Source organism: Phascolarctos cinereus, unplaced genomic scaffold, assembly GCF_003287225.1.
Source record: "Phascolarctos cinereus isolate Bilbo 61053 unplaced genomic scaffold, phaCin_HiC Scaffold_5;HRSCAF=322, whole genome shotgun sequence".
Lineage (NCBI taxonomy): Eukaryota > Metazoa > Chordata > Mammalia > Diprotodontia > Phascolarctidae > Phascolarctos > Phascolarctos cinereus.
The window spans coordinates 261,630,255-261,649,915 of NW_027555958.1; the positions used below are offsets into that span (position 1 = coordinate 261,630,255).

A 19,661-nucleotide genomic window follows, 5' to 3' on the forward strand; every position below is an offset into this window, starting at 1 on the left:
TTTCACCAGAAGGATCATTCTCAGTTTCTCTGGGTAAGTGATTCTTGGTTGTAATCCTAGCTCCTTTGCCTTCTGGAATATCATATCCCAAGTTTTCCAGTCTTTTAATGTAGGAGCTGCTAAATCCTGTGTAATCTTAACTGTGGCTCCATGATATTTGATTTTTTTTTTCCTGGCTCCTTGAAACATATTTTCCTTGACCTGGGAACTCTGGAATTTGGCTATCATATTACTGGGAGTTTTCATTTTGGAACTGCTTTCAGGAGATGATTGGCAGATTCTTTCTACTTTATCCTCTGGTTCTAGGATATTAGAGCAGTTTTCCTTGATAATTTCTTGGAAGATGATGTCTAGGGTATTTTTTTTTGATCATAGCTTTAAGATAATTCACAATAATTCTTGATTCTTCTGCATCACTCACATTTCTTTCCCCAATTTTTCTTCTATCTTTCTTATTTGATTTTAAAAATCCTTTTTGAACTTTTCTAGGAGTTCTTTCAGGCCTGAGATCAATTTGCATTTTTCATTGAGCTTCATATGTAGCCATTTTGAAATTGTTGTCTACTTCTGAGTTTTTTTTTTATCTTCCCTGTCACCAATAACTTTCTATGGTCAGTTCTTTTCTTTCGTTTGTTTTTTGCTCATTTTCCAATCTATTTCATGACTTTTAGTTTTATGTTAAAGTTGGGCTCTATTCTTGGGGTGGAGGAAGCATTGCCCCAACTTCTTGTGCTGAGGGTGCAGGGCCTCACTACTGGCCTGGTACCTTGTAGGCATCAGGCCTTACCAGTGGCCTGCTGTGCTGAGTGGTATAGGGCCTCACTGCTGAACTGTGCTGGGGCTTAGGGCCTTACAGCTGGCATGCTGGGATGAAGCCACTGCTGCCTTGCCTGGATGCTACCTGCACTAAACTGCGCTCCCCTTTTACTCAAGGAATAAGATGGACCTTTCCTGCTGACCTTCTGAGTTGTCTTGGGCAACAAAACTGTTTCACCCCATCCTTTTGTTGGTTTTGCCACTCCAGTATTTGTTTTGAGGAGTTATTTTATAGTTGTTTGAAGGTGAATTTGGGTGAGTTTCTGCCACCTTGGCTCCATCCAGAGTCTAAGATCTGTCATTTACCACTTGTGTGGCCATGAAGCCTCAGTTTTCTCATTGGTCATTATAATGCTCATACTGCTATTTCTTAGGATTGAAATGAATGAGAAAAGATGATGGATATTAAAATGCTTTCTAACCAGGAGTGTGCTGGAGCTAGCTTGAGCTGGCTTGCAAAAGCCTATTGTTAAAATTTCAAAGTGAGCATTTATACTTCATACTGAATTTGGCAAATGATACAAATCAGGTCTTGATTCATTGTTTTATCAATTGTCTAGGCTTAAGAAAATGACCACAAAATATTAATAATGCAAATTAAACTTAAATGTATCATGCATATACTTTTTTAGGAGAGTTGGTAGTTAAACATTTTATTAGTACACTCCTGCCTATAACCTCAAAATGCTATTAAAATGTAAGCTTCTATTATTACACACAATAATAACAAGGCCCAGACTCAACTTATCATGCCACAATCTCCCAAAATGGTATAGTTACTATTATGTTCAGAATATGTATGTAATATTTCAACTCAAAAAGATAAGTTCAGTCTATTAAACATTCAGTTATAGACTTGTCATGAGGATTTAGCTATACATCTGACTCGATAACAGGGTAAAAGATGACATTTAAATTATAAATAGTATTTTTTTAAAAGCAAGTCATACTTTTTTTTTAATTGAAAGGATGTCTATCAATTGAGGAATAGATAAACCAGCTGTTGTATATGATTGTGATGGAATATTATTGTGCTATAGGAAATGACAAGGTGGATGGGAAGACTTACATGAACTGATGCAAAGGGAAGTGAGCAGAACCAGGAGAACACTGTTTACAATGACAGCAATATTATAATATTGACAACTGTGGAAGACATAGCTACTCTATACAATGATCCAAGAAAATTCCAAAGGACTCATCATGAAAAATGCTATCCAGCTTGAGAGAGAGACCTCATCAACTACAAGTACAGATTAAGCACACATTTTTCAGTTTATTTATTTATTTATCTATTCATTCATTCATTCATCTATTTATTTATTTATTATTTTTCTTGCTTTTTTTCAACATGACTAATATTGAAATATGTTTTTCATGTATAATTGACATATTGCTTGCCTTCTCAGTGGAAAGGGGAAGAAGTGGAGGGAGGAAGAGAATTTGGAACTTAAAATGGAAAAAAAAATGAATGAAACATAAATAAATAAATTGACATTTTTACAAAGTAAGCAATTTTCTTAATGTTTTTCATTGGCTCCTTGGCCAATTGAGTTTAAGCCAATTGCTAACTTTCTAAAAGATAAATAAGACATTAACCAAAATGTAGCAAGAAAACCCAAAACATAGCCAGACAACCTTTTCTCTAATTCCTACCCACCCCACCCACTGAAAAAAACCCCACAAATTACACACACACACACACACACACACACACAGGAAAAACAAACAAAGTAGAGATAGATAGGGCACAAGCTAACTCAGATCAGAAGAGTACTTGAAATGCTCTTCATTCCCAATAACTATAAATGCTGCATACAAGGTTAAGGAATAAAATAAAGAGATAAAGGAAAAGACAGGACAGATGGATAGGATAAGCATTAGGAAAGGACCAATTAAAGTACTGAAAAAAATAGAAATGAGAAATCAAATGGTCTGGGGAAGAAAGTGACAAAGTAGAAAAGTACAAGTGCGTTTTTGAGGAAAGACTATAAAGGCAAATTTTAAAATAACAGCATGAGGTGAAAAAAGGCAAAACCCAATCAGGGCAAAAATTACACACAGAAAATAAAAACCTGGGGCTCTTGAATGGAGAACTATTGAGAGGGCAACAAAATCAGAATGACTACTTTTGTTGATCCATGAGTTGTTCCTAAAACCTGAAAAAAAATCACTTACCTAAGCCCCAAATCCTAAGAATTTCTGAGTTTTCACCTCAGGGACATTTTCTTGTTGAGGCCTGGAATCTGTATTGTTTTTGAGGTTTACATTTGTGATTTCATTGGTGTGAATATAAACGCACTGATGCAGAAGAGTAATCAATCTATAACCGATAGTTTAAGAAAGTTGCCTGAGTCACTGAGAAGTTAAGCCCACAGTCACACAGCTAGTATATGCCAAAGACAGGATTTGAACATATAGGCTTAGGTGCCTATCCTCTATCTACCACGTCATACTGTTTACTTGTCTACTGGTTGATCTCAGATTATCATTGTTCCATTAAAACCAATTACCCATTTGAGCCTCCTTTTAATCTTTAAGTGGATTTCATTTTTAGAAAAAAAAAAAGGACTCAAGTCTAGTGAATAAAGTGAGTAGATGAACTAGATTATATCATATTACATCTATTTTTATTTTTTGGTGAGGCAATTGGGGTTAAGTGAATTGCCCAGATTCACACAGCTAGTAAGTGTTATGTGTCTGAAGCTAGATTTGAACTCTGGTCCTCCTGACTTCAGGGCCAGTGCTCTATCCACTGTGCCACCTAGCTGCCCCTAGATTACATCATATTAAATACACATTTTTGTTAATAAGCAAAAGGATTTTTCCTATGGGGCCTTAAATGCCATGTTAGTCATAGAATCCTAAAATGTATGAGCTAGAAGGAATTTTAGCAAATTTCCAGTCTAATCCTATTATTTTATAGGTGACAAAACCAGGCCTTTAGGTATGAAATGTTTGTCCAGAATGTCACATGGATAGTAGGTAGCGAGATTAGGAACAGAAGATGTATAAGTTCTGATAAATTTGCTTTAAAACAATAAAAATAACTTTTCAAAACCAGTCACTAGCTTGTTTAGCTAGCTATCTTTGGTCCTTTTGTTAAAAAAAACCATAATCATTCACTCAATGTTATTATAGTTATATACCCATTTAAGATTTTCAAAGGGAAGGAGGATACTTTCTATTTCTTTCATATGCCTTGAGGGTACAATCTGTGCACTCAGTACATGTTGCCTGGCAAATATTTAATTATTTTAAATTAGTTCATTGGGACAAGGCAAGAATCTCCTTCTGATGGCCTGGTTATACAAATGTAGACAGCAAGACTTGGCAAAAAGTTGGGCAAAAAACACAACAGAACAGGTATTTAAATGCTTCAGTTTCTTTCTATGCTTCTGAATCTGGCTTTCTGTTCTCCAGCATGATTTCTCTCAGGGATTATGGAAGAGATGGGTGGACAAAGCAATGAATTTAGATAGGACCAGTTCTCCTTCCATCCCAGAGCTCTCAAGAATCCAAGAAAAGGGAGAAATAGAAAAGAGGACCAAGCATTCAGCAGTGCCAGAGATATGTACACAATATGAGTAAAACCTTTAGCAAATACCAAACTTTCCATTTTACTTCATTTTATATCAATAAGGAAGAGAAGTCAGCTTCTTTTCATATTATGTCATCTGTATAATAATAATATTCCCCTCAGGACATAAGTTAAGGAGGCAGCTCTTCACAGTGGCAAAGCCAAGATAGCTTTGCTAGTAGGTATCACAGCTGTTTTCCTGCACTTTCATCAGCTCTTGTCAAACACCCAAATTGGGCTTTGAAACTTCAAGATGAAGGAAAGAAACATCACAATAGAAATATACTTACACATGGCACATGGCATCCTCAAAGAGAACCAGGTTCATCACTTGGTTGACCTCATTGTGGTTCTCTAAGGCTTCCACCAGGATTTGGGTTAGCAGTTCCCACGTCTTCACTGGCATGTATTTGGGTTCACCAATACCATTTGCAAAATGGCAGTACATGTTCAGCTTCCTGGTTTCTTCCAAAGTCTTTTCCATATCCTATTAATGAGATACAAGACCCAGGATCCTTTTTTACTGATTCTCAAGGAATAGCAGCTCAGAGGCAAGTAACCTGGCTTGCTTTGAGTTGCTAAGATATCTTTAGAAATAGGACAGCAATGCTGCCTTCTACCCCTTCTCTTGACTTCCTGAAAAATTAAATGTTCCATAACTAAGGTTCATAATGCCTTTGAAATGGCATGGAATGTCTTTATTCACTAGTACTCTCAAAAGTGGGAGTGGTGACAGTTCTTTTTGCTAAATGGTATAGAAAGCCATACTTTCGGGCCTTTGAAGATGTAGTAGTCATTTACATATTTTTGAGGAGTCCCTCTGCTAGTAGAAGTGCTGTTAAGGACAATTCTGGAGGATGTGCAACTCTGGGGCAGGTAGGTGGCACAATGGATAGAATGCTGGTCCTGGAGTCTGAAAGACATGAGTTCAAATCCAAATACAACTTTAGACATTTACTAATTTACTGTCTCTTAATCTGTTTGCTTCAGTTTCTTCATCTGTATATAACCTATCTTGCAGGGTTGTTGTGAGGATCAAATGAGATCATTTTAAAGTACTTAGCACAGTACATGGCACATAAGTGCTATATAAAAATTTTTATGATTAATAATAAAAATTATTATATACTCTTGGGCTGAGACTTAAGTTCAGCATTCTGACAATTGGGAGAAAGCATGTAATCATCTCCCTTAAGTCTACTCTTTTTTCATGGCCTCCAAAAAGGTACCAAGAAAAATCATCTTAAATGTAGCAGTTGGATTTTATGTTTTACGTGGCTAGTTCCTGTTTTAAATGCTTACCCTGGAAGGAAAGTCTGACTTCTGAGGTAAAGTGCCATCAGTAACTCTTGAGTTATGGTATGGTAGTACAGGAGTAATAATGATAGTTATTTTCTAATAGCCTCAAAATATTTACAAATCATAGATTTAGAGTTATAAGTGACCTTAGAGACAACCTAGTTAGAACCCTTCACTTCACAGATGCAGTTTCCTAGAAACCTAGAGGGAGGATATGACTTACCCAGGTTCACAGGTACAAATACAGTGAAGTTCCATTATAACAAAGCTGACTTTACATGGATTCAGGTATACTAAAGGACAAAGCACAAACGCTGAAACTTTGTGACCATGTATGCTATAAAAGCCCTACAAAATGTAACTAGCCTATGAAACCAATAGTAATCCTAGAAAGTAAAAGAATAGACTTGTTTAAGGCTTAGACAAATGGAGGGTTTTTGCCATTTTAGGGGATGATAAGATGAAGTAAAATACCTTGTTTAGGTCCAGATGCCTGATACATGACACATGGAGAAATATCATAAAGGAAATGATGAAAGATCAGGTTTTTAGATCTTCCAAGATGGAAGAACAGGTTTTCTAAGGGGAAGGGAGATTCATTAACCTAAATAGCTACAAAGGCATAAATATTGAGACCCATTTAAAAAAGGGGTTTGAACAGCAAACAACTAGCTAGGTTTTCAGCTTCCTCAAACTAAGACATTATAGAGCTGAATTTGGAAAATAAGGAGGATTCTCCAAATTAGTCACAAGGAAAATGAAGATAAAATTTCCTGATAAATGTCAGCTACCTGGGACAAAAACAAAGGGTATATAGGAGAGAATGGCAATGCAGGTGTAAACATAGGAGAGGATGAATAGATGGTTAGCCCCGATAGGGTTTAAATTTTAGAGAGATAGTTTCTCTCTCTCTCTCTCTCTCTCTCTCTCTCTCTCTCTCTCTCTCTCTCTCTCTCTCTCTCTCTCATATAATGCATAAGAGGGATTAGCCATTTTCTGTTTGGGCTCATGGGGGCAGGACTAGGAACAATGGCTACAAGGTACAAAAGTAAATTTTAGCTGGATGGAAGGAAAACTTTCTAACAATTCTATCTATTCTGAAGTAGAATGGGCTGCCCAGGGAGGTAGTGGGTTTCTCCTCGCTGACAGTCATCAGACTAAGAAGTTTGGACAACTACTTGTCAAATGTGATGTTAAGAGGAAAAGATTCCCTGAGCAATAGTTCAGTTTTAGATTGTACCAGATGACCTCTGAGGTTATGTAAAAAATAATTATACAGATGGATTAAGGAGCATTGAAATACAATGCCAGACATCTGGATTAGTCCCAAATTCAGTGCAATAAGAGATGCTGCTGTCCTGGGAAAAACATGGGAAAGGGAAAAAGGGCCCATTTACTCACTTAAAGAATGCTACAACATAGAGGACTGATTCTGACAGTACTAAGACAATTTATATTAATGAGCCAGCAATGTGAATCTGAGTTCTAAAAATCCTGGACCACATACACTCTGGTCAAAATAATGTGTTCTCAGATTTTAATACATGAACTTGGCTATGAAGAAGAAGGGGTGGCAAATAGCCCATAAAATGTAGCTGGCACTCCCTCCACTGATGCAGACCGCAATTTCTCCACATAGATGACTTAATGGCTTGCTGTGGCTAAAGAAAAAAAAAACAGTCATAGGTCATAGGATCCAGGATCTAGGGCTTGAAGTACCTCAGAGGTCATATGGTACAACCCCCTTATTCTATGAATAAGGAAACTGCTTGATGACTAGCCCTGAACTTAGGTGGATGGTTGGATGATGCCAAGTCTATATTTAAAATATTTCCTACTTGATACCAGAGATCATACTCTTCTCATATAGCCTTTGAGAACACAAGGTCGTCTCCACATAATGAGGCATGGAATAGGCCTCTAGCAAAAGAGAGTGTACAAAGTGACTTACAGAAGGACTTGGGAGGAGCATTTCATTTTTAGTCATTCAAAATAAGTAACTTGATTTTAAAGGTAAAATCAGGGTTGAATGGCTTCCTTCTGCAAATTGGGACAATTTTCATGGATATTAGACTACTTGATTAGGTTTTCACATTGAGAAGGGGGTATGTGGAGATAAACTCAATCTGAGGAGCCCAATTTAACTGAAAAATTTAAACTTTAGAAGGAACTGCTCATTTCTAGCCCAGACTACTTAACATTTCCTGGGTATCTGGCTGAGAATTAGAGTACCTGCTAACCTTATCTTGATTTAAAAAACAATTTTTTCTTACTCCTTCCATCTTTCCCCTCCTCAGTTAATTTTCCTTCCATTGTTAGCTAGGAAAATAGCATCTATGATCTTATCTTACTACAATAACATTCAGCCTTTCTAAGACAGTTGAATGACGAGCCTTCACTTTCACCTCCTGTTGTCTCCTTTTAGTTCTTTGTAGCTGTTGTAGCATTTTACCTTGGCATTTTAAGTGTTGCAAGGAACAGGATGGCAAGAGGCCCAATGATCCACCAACACAGGACCTCACTTATCAATCACAGGTCCTGTGTTGGTGGATCATTGGGTCTCTTACCATCTTGTTTCTTGAGGGCTACAAAGAGCTAAAAGGAGAGGGCAGGAGTTGAGACTGAAGGCTCTTCAAAGGTTTTTAGACCAAAGGTAGGGAGCATGGTTAAACTGGTGGAGAAAAGGGAATGACTGGAAGCCACTTAGTTTGAAAATGATATAGGATGCCAGCATGATGCCCCTTTTTAAGGCCAGCCAGACAGATATTTCTGTTAACATCTGTCTTCCCACCTATGAAATGCAAAACTTCAGGCAGAATAGCTCTACTATACAGAGTGAGAAGTTTAAAAGAAGACCAAATGACAAGGACAACCTGCTTATGGAACAGTTGTATTTTAGATTAAGCATAATGTTTTTAGGTAACCATCTATTCACCTTCTTTTGCTTTTTTTCTCTCCATTCTCTATCCTGTCCCTTTGCATATTTCTTCCCTTTTACATACCTAACTACTCTCTTGCTGATCCAGTCTTATTTATCAAACCATATTGTAACTGAATATCAAATATTTAATAATTAAATATTTTCTTTAGAATCATATTAAATGGTGCAAAGAGAAGTGAGCAGAGCCACAGAACACTTTTATATAATAATAATAATACTCTTATAAAGATAAACAACTTTAAAAAACTTAGGAACTCAGATCAACCATGATCAAGCACAATTCCAAATATCTCATAATAAAACATACTATCTACCTTTAGATTAAGAACTGATGGTGTCAGAGAGTGTGAATCAAAGTATTTTCCTTCCTTTTTTCCTTCCTTCCTCTTTCTGAGTATGGTTAAGGAGGGAATTTTTTTTGCTTGACTATATTTAAAAATAGTCACATTTAAAATAGGAAATAAATATTGGGAACAAAAACAAGTGTGGAATACAAAAAGCCCAAGAGAAAAAAAATAATTCTCTTTGTATTTTTTTTGCATTATATTTGCCATTCTTAAGAATTTTTTTCTCTTTTTTGCACATGTATGCATATGTTTATATATGTGTATGTATGTAGGGTAATCTGAACAATTCAGAATAATAAACACTTAAGAGTTAAAGAGTTTCTAGAGGTCATCTAGTTTAGCCTTCAATACAATGCAGGAATTTTTTTTCTTCAGTATCCTTGACAGGTGGTCATCTAGTCTCTGCTTTAACACTTTCAATGATTAATTTATTACTTTATAAGGCAGTACAGGTAACAGTATAATTGTTAGTAAGCCATCCGTCATAGCTAACCATTCATTCTTGAATTTCATTGTGACAATATGGTACACAAGACATGGTAACTGCTTCACAAAAAATACCATGAATGTATAGGGAAAAAAACCAAGCTATCCTCATTGACTTCACTATGGCATTTGACATTATTGATAGGTTGAGAGTCAATGTGTTGTAGTGAATGGGGAGAGGGTTGGCCTTGGAATCAGGATGTCCTTGGTCTGAGGCTTGCTTCTGACACAGCCTGGTTGGGGGGCCCCAAGCAGGTCACTTATCCTTTTAATACCCCAGGCAACTGTCTAAGACTACAAGTTTACTTCAATAGCTGTTGATCTACATTGGTAGAGGGTGTCTCCTACATAGATGAAATCATAGTTTAGGACCAAAGAAACAAATCCGACTCTGCAACCTATGAAGACAATATATTAGGGGTGGTAGGAATGGCAGAGTAAATGGTAGCTATTTTATACGCATTTGATATGAAATCTTATTTAAATTGTCATTAGAATATGCTTTTGTATGCCTATGAAACTCTTCCAACTCAACATATTAAGAAAGAATTATTCAGGAATTGATATATTACTATATTCTCATAGCACACATAAAAGAAAACATTAGAATATCTATGGAATGCTTGGAAGAGAAAGGCTGTGTCCTAACTGTGGACTTAATATAAATCTAAAGACCAGGTCCACCTTTTAGTAAGTACATGGGAAACTCTATACAATTCCTCATTATTAACCTAGGGTTAAATTCTGCCATTCAGGCAGAATAGAATGGGCTAACTCATAAAATAGTGAGCCTCTCTTCCTTGCTTTCCCCATCCCTGGAAGTGTTCCAGCTAAGGCTGGATGCGCATTTACTAGGCACTTGGCAGAAGAAAGCCTTGCATTGTACAAAGCTCCTTTTTCATTCTAAGATTTGATTTCTATGATTAATACAGAGTTTACTTCTTAGACTTAAAATGTTCAGATGAGCAATAAGATGGCAAATTCCTCTTTTCCTTCACATAGCTTCTGAATTCTCTCTTCAGCCTGTGGGCTGGATATCATCATCTGGTTTCTCCCTCATTTGCAAAGTTATTTGTCATTTGAACATCTCATAGCACTGGATACTTACATCAAAGAAATTCTTTACCACTTCAATTTGAATTTTATCAAAGGTGTCAAAGTCTTTTTCTTCAACCATCTTATCCCGATAAACCCGATTGGACTCATGGAGATAGAGCTTCACAAGGTCTGGTGGTGATTTGATACTTTCCACTGTGGAAAAGAGAATGCCCTGCAAAAACAGAAAAATCACTATACTAAAGGGACAATTAGTTTTTTAATTGTGTTTTCATTCCACAAGTGCTACCAGTAAAAGCTGGATTGTTTCATTCTTTATTGATGTTCATTTATTCAGTAATCACTTATTAAGCACGAGCTAATATGTGAATTATAGAGGTAATATGGCATGGTAGACGGAATACTGGCCTTGGAGGACCTGGGTTCTAGTCCTATTCTTGACACATACTGGCTGTGTGAGACTAGGCAAATCAACTTCTCAGTGACTTGGGCGACTTTCTGAGAATATAAATTGCATAAATAAATAATTTTTAATAAATCTGATCTGAATTGATTAGAGGGAATTTTTTACATGAGGAAATCATAGGTTCAGGTCAAAAAAATACTGTTTTGTAGCACTGTGCTGGAAACTGGGTGTGGGGGGTGGGGGAGAGATATGAAGAAAAGTAAAATATAATCCATACTCTCAGAGTTTACAATCCAGTAAGGGAACTAGGATATCTATACAAATGGAATACAAACATTTCATAAGAGAAATTCCTGGAAAGTGCTACTGATTATGCAAAACTTGAATTTTGAAAGAATGGTTTAGACTAGATTTTACAGTCCTAAATCATGGCCTTTTATCTAGTCTATAAATTATCCCAAAATATTAGGCACTTGTATTAAGACCTCTGATCTGACATAATCTTTGGGAAATACAATCAAGACTAAATTTAGCTATTATCAATAACAATATTTGTTGAATATCCATAACACGTGAGTTTCTGTGAGTTCTGGAAATTGTTTGAGGGAAGCAAATTCTACTGTGTCATTTCTGAAGGAAGGCTCATGTTTGTGGTAAATGCATGCACTGATACTTTTGGCATAATCTTGACACCTGGACAGCAGCATCAAAGCATGTACAGTTCCCAGAGACACATGAACATGGACAACGGTAGTGCAATTTAAAAGTAATTAAATATACACCAGAGAGTAATTGTAGTGACCTAAGGGATTTCAGGAGGGTGGCATTGTACCTAAATACGGTGGAAAAATCAAAGAAGGAGGCCTGGAGAAGTTGTTACTTAAGGTAGGCCTTGAATGAACAGTGAGATTTCAATAGGATTTAAGAGGTGGGAGGAGCTGTAATAGGCTTGAGGTGGGGGAGACTTTGTATTTGCAAAGCTATGAGTTAAGAGAGGATAGAAATATGCTTATAGACACCCGGGGAATATTTTTAACTCAACATAGTAAGAAGCATTACTCAAGAGCTGATGTATGCTGATGATTTTATTCTTGGAGAACATAAGCAAGAAGACATTTGAATAATTGCAAAATGAGTTTGGCACAGAACTATATGGACTGATGATAAATCCGAAGAATACATTCATATACCAGTCTCTATAAGGAAGTCCTATAAAACTCTTCAATGTCAACTTGGAGCTGAAAGATATCACTGAATTCCACCATTCAGGCAGAATATAATGGACTCATAATATAGTGAGCCTCCCATCACTGTATGTGTTCAAAGCAATGTTGAATGTGTGTGTGTGTGTATGTATACATATATATTATGTATAATTTTGTGAGAGACGAACTCAATCAGAATGAGATTAAAGAAAAGTAAAATGCATAAAGTATATCATTAATTAATCAACCAAAAGGCATTTATTAAATCCCTATTATATGCAGGCACTGTACTAGAATGTCAGGGATTCAAACACTGAACTATAAGAAACTTACATTCTGTCAGGGGACATATTTGTGCGTGTGTACAGCATATCTATAGCTATAACTATCTGTACAAAATAAATACAATACCGCTTAAGGGGAGAGAGGAGAAAAGTACTAGCATCCAGGGGAATCAGGACAAATCTCACACAGGGGATGGTACCTGAGGAGAGTTTGAAGTAACTTAGGAATTCTGAGAGGAGTGAGTACAATCTAGGCATAGGGTAAGAGAGTCTTGTATTTGTTGGGAGGACAGAATAAGAAAAAAGAAGTTGGAACTAGATTGTGGAAGGTGTTGAATATCAAATAAGGAAGTTGATTTTATTGTTTCCATAAGCAATGGGCTGTCATTGAGGTGTATCTGAGCAGGCTAGTGACACTGTCAGACCTATTGACTAGAAAAATTGCTCAGCAGCTGCATCAAGGATGGAACAGATAGGGGGGAAACGAGAGAGGGAGACCAGTTAGAGGGGGAGAAATAATGAGGACAAATACTCCAGAATCCTAGAGTCTTCAGCAATTCTCAGGGCTGAGGATCACATTCCAAGAAAGATACAGTTGATACATTTTAGGAGGGGCCAGAGTGGGGACTCTTTAGTGAGCTCACTCCAAAGGTAATGAAGATTTTATTAATCTACCACCAGAAAAAGACAAATGACTTTGGAATCTTGTTATTGCTTGGTACCACTTTCCTTCTTCAGACAGATATGGAATCATCCCACCATACTCAAGACCTAGAAACTCTGCTTCCTTGTACTCTCACATAGGAAAGAAGCCATTAGTACATTTTTATTTTACTGAGAGAAAATGGTCTAGAAACAACATGACATAATGACTAGTGTGGACATCAGGAGATCTGAGTTTAAATTCCAGATCTGCCATTAAATTGCTGTTTGATCTTGGGCAAGTCACTTCTTTCTATGCCTGATCTTCCTCATTAAAATCAGTTATTTGGGAAAGATTTTTGCTAACATTCCTTCCTGCTGTAATGTTTGATGATAATAAATGATGTCATTGGAGCTTTTGTTTGTATAACCCATAAGATTCCATCTGCCTATTATAGATTATATGAAGCTCTCTCTGAATTTGTGCACATACCAAGAGTTTTGATATTAACATTTGCTTTAGTGATCGATGACATTGTCATCAAGGGTCAGGTTCATCCCTTAAAACAACCCCATACTTCTCCTTCCCAGAGCCTAAGAGTCATTATGGAGAGATAATGTGGTATACTAGGATAAGTGCTGGGCTTTGAGTTAGGAGAGAGTCAGGTTCAAATTTCATCTCCAATATTTATTAGTTGTATGACCATGGGCAAATTATTTAACCTCTTTACATCTCAATTTATCAGCTGTAAAATGGAGATATCAGTATTTACCTCACTGGACTGTCACGGTGATTAAATGAGATAAGGTTTGTAAAGCACTTTGAGACTCATACTATATAAATGTCAGTTATGATGAATGAAGATGATCATGATGTACTCACTTGGAAAATGTTGGAGAAATCCCGGAGGTTGAAGATGTAATGGAATTTTATCGCTGTGGGGAGAAATGTGGCAGCAATCTTCTGGTGGAAGGTAATGGCCAAGTTGATGAGTTGGGGGGTGGACTTCAGCAGTGATGATGGAAAGTTACCAAATTTTAGATGCTGAGTCAAGATAGTGCTATAGATTGAAGACAATGCATCTACTCCTGGGAAGGAGAGCACAAAGATGCTAAAATGGCGCTGTACAAAAAAAGAAAAAGGGGTTGAAGGAATTAGATTTTTTTTGTTGCCAACACAAATTCCAGATAAGGATGAAACATTTTAACATTTATACCATGTACTGAGTGCCCTTGCTACACAAATAATTCACAATGAGAAATTTGAGGGCGTTGGATTCTATGTGTGAACAAGATATACTTTACATCTTCCATAGCTTGAAGTTAAATGACAAAATATCATAAAGGAGAGTAGACAGGTTAGTTTATCCCCAAGTTAATAGACTTGATAGGAAAAGCTATATAGCATCTGGTTCCCTTTCCCCTTGCCTTCCCCTTGCATGCTCTCCTGGCTCCATTGAATGGCTGGTGAGAAAATATACCATGCCTTGCATTATCTTCCTTGTATCCTTACCTCTATCCATTGGTGACCTAGATCTAGTGGCACAGCAGGGGAAGAATAGTGACATGGCAACTCACACTATTTGGATGAGGTAGGAATCAGCAATTTTATTTTTTCGGGTGAGATGGAGAAGACCTAGGTGTTCTGCCACTCCGTCCTACTGTTCTCCTGGTCTTACCATTTGCCTTGCCTCTATGTCCTCCAGACCTCTCTCTCTCACCTGATCTTCCATTGTTATTTGTCCCATTAATGGACCTATAAGACCCTTGGGCCTTCCTATATACCTTGCAGAACTTCGTTTTATGTATTTTCTTTCCTAATTAGAATGTGAGTCCCTAGAGAGTAGGGACTATTTTGTCTTTCTGCTTGTATCTCCAATGCATAGCATAGTACTTGGAATATAATAAATGATTAATAAATACTTTTTCATTCATTCATTCACTCATGTTAAGGAGTTGGACTAAATGATTTTTAAGATTCATTTGAACTCAGAGTCTACAAGATCAGGAAGTATTCTCTTATGCTTATGAAAGTGCCAGAACTTTCTCCTCCTCTAAGGATAATCCTGACTAGTTTACTGTCTTTGGAAGATGGATACTGCACAAAAGGTAATGAGAATTATTGCTCAGGAACAGGTAGTATCAGAATTGGTAAGACAATGGCTGAAGTGTAAGGCCATCTCTATTGCCAACGGACCATGATCTTAAATACTCCTTCCCAGGCCAATCTTGCTACTTGTGTTCTTGATCCAATTCCCTCTTATCTCTACCAGGAACTTATTTCTTTGATCATCTACTCTCTACACTTAAATTTCAACCTCCTTCACTGCTGTCTACATACATATCCAGATCTCGCCCATCCTTAATAAACTTTCATTTGGCCCAACCATCCTGTCAAAAGTTGTTGCATTTATATTTCCTTCTTTCATAGCCACAATCAGAAAAGTTACACTTATTACCTCCATTTTCTTCTTCTTTCTCAGCTTCTTCCAATCTGACTTCTGTCCTTATCATTTAACTGAAATTGCTTTTTACAAAGTCACCAGTGACATTTTTATTGCTAAATCCAATGACCTTTTCTCCATTTTTATCTTTTTTTTTTTGCCTTTTTGGTGAGGCAATCAGGGTTAAGCGACTTGCCCAGGGTCACACAGCTAATAAGTGTCATGTGTCTGAGAATTTTTATCCTTTTTAATTGCTTTGTAGCATTTGAGACTGTTAACTACCCTTTCTTCCTAGATACTCTGTCTTCTTTGGGTTTTTGTGACCCTGCTCTGTTATGGTTTTCTTCCTAACTGATCTATCTTTTTGTCTCCTTTGCAGGGTCATTATGTATGTCCTACTTCATTTATGAGTTTACTGACTCTATCCTGCATCCACTCCTTTTCTCTCAATACTCTCAGTGATCTTATTAGGTCCCAGAGACATAATTATCATTACATGACTCTTATATGTATACAACCTAACTCTTTGTCCTGAGTTTCAGTTCCACATTGCTAACTTTCCCACTGGACATCCCTACCTGAATATCCCATGGGCATCTTGTATGTTCAAGACAGAATTCATTGTCAATCAGGCAATAAATGTTTTAAGAGACTATTCTGTATGAGGCACTGAGCTAAGAAATGAGGACACAATAAGGTTCAAAAAGCACCCTCCCTCCTAATTTCCTGAGCTGTAGGAAAAGCTTCTCCCTTCCTTCCTTCCTCCCTCCTCCTCTCCTCCTCTCCCTCCCTCCCTTCCTTCCTTCCTTCCTTCCTTCCTTCCTTCCTTCCTTCCTTCCTTCCTTCCTTCCTTCCTTCCTTCCTTCCTTCCTTCCTTCCTCCCTCCCTCCCTCCCTTCCTCATCTTCCCTTCTCTCCCTTCCCTCCACTCCCTCCCTCTGTAAGGGAATCATTTCCTTGCTTGTGGGTGCTGTGCCCAAAGGAATATAAATTTTAATAGCTGAAACCTTGCAAGGTATCTTGGGATTTATGGGCTAGAATTCTTTTTTTAAGGACCATACCTTAAACCTAAATCACTCTGACTTTCACTGATTGCTCAACAATAGGTCCCACCCCAAGCCCACCTTGATCATTGTTTGATTGATGGCTTAGAGTGAATGTAAATACCAATTGTTTCTGTTTTGGCCAGAAATCCTGAGGGTCTTCTTCTTCCAGACTGATTTTTTTTAACTAGGTAAAAGAGGCCATTTCTTGACTCTTTTCTTACCTACCTAAATCACTGAATGGGCCTTGCCTCAGACAAACTGAGACCTGGGAAAGACCTTAGCTTGAAAAGGCCAAGGTCTCCCACTGCATCCTGGACCACCTCCAGTGGTCCTGATCTATATTTTGCCACTGGATCCAGATGACTCCAGGGGAAAGAGTGAGGCTGATGACTTTGCAGAGTCCTCCCTCACTTAAATCCAATACACTTCCAAGTCATGATATCACCTTCCTGATGTCATGGTCCTTTTCCAGAACAAAGGACAAATAACAACAAAAGAGAGTCATTTGAGAGTTTTCTTTCTCACCCATCCTCCACACTAATCAGTTGCCCAAACTTAATGATTCTACCTCCTAAAAATCTCCTGCTTCCCATTGTATTGTATTTACTTAATACCATAACCACCTTCCTTCTGGCCCTTCTCACCATTGCAGTAGCCTCCTAATTGGTTTCCTTGTACATAGTCTTTCTGACCTCTGTATTTTGGAGCATCTAACTCATTTCAAGTCTCAAGTCAAATGCTAACTCCTTAAGGAGGCTTTTCCTGATTTTGTCATTAGCACTCCCAGGCTCATCACTTTTAAATGTATTTTGCACATAGTTTGAATATATTTACCCAAGAACATGCTGTATCCCTTAAGTACATTACAAGCTCCTTTAAGGAAGATCTTGTTTCACTTTTGTATTTGTAAACCCAGACTGCTACCTGTAGCCGAGGATTAATGGTGAAGCTTCCAGCTGTGGGGTTCATACAGGCCACATATTGCACATTCGTGATTTCCTTAAGAAATAGTTTATTCCTGTCATACCTGCAACATTAAAGCATGACTGTCAATAGAAAGTATGAAAGAGGTGTGAACACTCATATGGATTTCATTCATTCATTCATTGTCTCTTCAAGGATGTGGAAAGGATAGATAATGTTTACCTAAATTTTGGCAAATTTGACAGTTTCTCTTTCTATTATTGTGGAATGATGGAGAGATGTAGTCTAAACAATTAGTATAGTTAGGTGGATTCATGATGTGATAGAATAAATGTTTAATATTGTTATGAACAACCTGAAGAAAAGAATAGAAAGCATGCATGTCAAATTTGCAGATGGTACAAAGCTAATACATGGAAGTAGATTGTCGAGGTTAAAAATTATCTTAGACTAGAACACTGGGTGGAATCTGATAAGATGAAATGTAACATAAATGAATATAATGTCTTATACTTGAGTTAAAAAAATCAACTTCACAAATACAAACAAGAGGACATGTTTCTGGTTAGTGTTTTGTCCAAAAAATTTTGGGAGTCATAGTGAACTATAAGCTTAATATGAATCAATAGTATAAAATAGCAGCCAAAAAAGGAAAATCTAACTTTAGGTGACATTAAGAAAGGAAGAGTGTGTGATACAAGGAAGGTGGGGGTCTTGCTGTTCTCTACATCTATCACATCTGGAGTATTGTGTAATGTTCTGGGCACCATATTTTAAGAAAGACACTGATAGGCTGGAGAGAGGCCACAGGGACATTTATAAGAATGCCACACAAGTATCAGTTGAAGAAATTAGAGGTATTTTATCTGCAGAAAAGATGACTTAGAAGAGATATTATAGCTGTCTTCAAGTAACTGAAGGAATATCAGATGGAAGGTGGCTTAGATTTGGTAAACTTGGCATCAGAGGCCAGAACTAAAAGCACTGGGTGAAATTGGAAAAAAAAAAGTGGGTTTAGATATGTTACAAGAAAAAAAACAAACACCTTACTAATAATTCAAAAGTAGAATGTGCTACCTTAGGAGGCAGAGAGTTTTATTGTTTTATGAGGTATTCCTCCACAAAGTCACGCTCCTCTATCTCATTGTGGCATGGAAGTGGCCTTGGTGATCCTGAGTTTTTGAAGGCAATGCCAGTCATAAAGGTCATAAGCTTTAGTGGGTTCTGACATGCTGGTCCTGGTAAGAGACCAACTCTGGCTCTGATAATTTTGTTTTCCAGGGATCAAGTTTCCTAAGTATGGAGAGGCACATTACCTAGTGATTATTTTTTTTTCTTTCTTTTTGTCACGGTAACCCACAAAACAAGGGAGAATTTTAAATAGGTCTCATTTGTGTGTGGCCTCCTTCCACTTTCATAGTGATTGTATCAGAGTGGTGGGAAAGCTGTGTTTTTCTTTGAGGGTTTGCTTATCATAGGTGTTTTGGAGTTGTTTTCTTATTCTGGTTTTATCTCTTGGACATCTTTAGAACCATAACAGTTCTTTATTTTGGGAGTCATTTTTGTTTACTCTGTCTTACAGCCTTACTTCTCAAGGGACTTTGGGTTAGGGCCAGGCTTTCTGCAGTTCTGGAGGATTTGGTAATGATTTGTATTTGTTAAGGTCCAACTGCTGCTGTCTTCAGATATTGATTCCTGTGTTCTTCAAGGATCACAGTGGTGGCTTGACTCAGTGAGCTGCAAACTTTCAGCATGCTCTAAGTTCAACTATTACAGCCCATATCTTCCCCCTTTCTAAAGTCCTATAGAGCTTATGGTCTGTATATCATGCATTCAATAAAAACAAATCAAATAACTACATAAATGGAAGAGAAATTTTCTTCCTTGGTAGCCTGATTCTGACAATGGGAAGGCAAGATAGGAAGAGGAATCACTCCCCCATAGTTGGCCAAACTGTCAAACCTCAAAATTTAAGTCTCTACAGAAATAATCTATCTTTTCTATCTAACAAGGTCAGACCTATTACTCATTAAGAATCAAGCTATCATAACTTGAATATAACTTTTAAAGATATTTCCTTATCTTTTATACTATTAAGGGATTAATTTTTATATTAGTTCCTGAGTCTTGTGTAGGAATATGTTTTCAGGAATAGGAAATTCAAAAGGAAATGTAATCAAGCTGTC

The 19,661-nt window shown here is 37.2% G+C and overlaps 1 protein-coding gene across 1 annotated transcript in view; it reads right to left on the reverse strand.

The window, feature by feature from the left end:
* DNAH9 (dynein axonemal heavy chain 9) overlaps nt 1–19,661 on the reverse strand; it is a 458,278-nt gene that overhangs the window by 182,622 nt on the left and 255,995 nt on the right. The window contains 4 exon segments of the mRNA XM_020965915.2: nt 4,687–4,883; nt 10,578–10,739; nt 13,946–14,185; nt 17,476–17,578. Of these exon segments, the coding sequence (XP_020821574.1) occupies nt 4,687–4,883; nt 10,578–10,739; nt 13,946–14,185; nt 17,476–17,578 (702 nt within the window).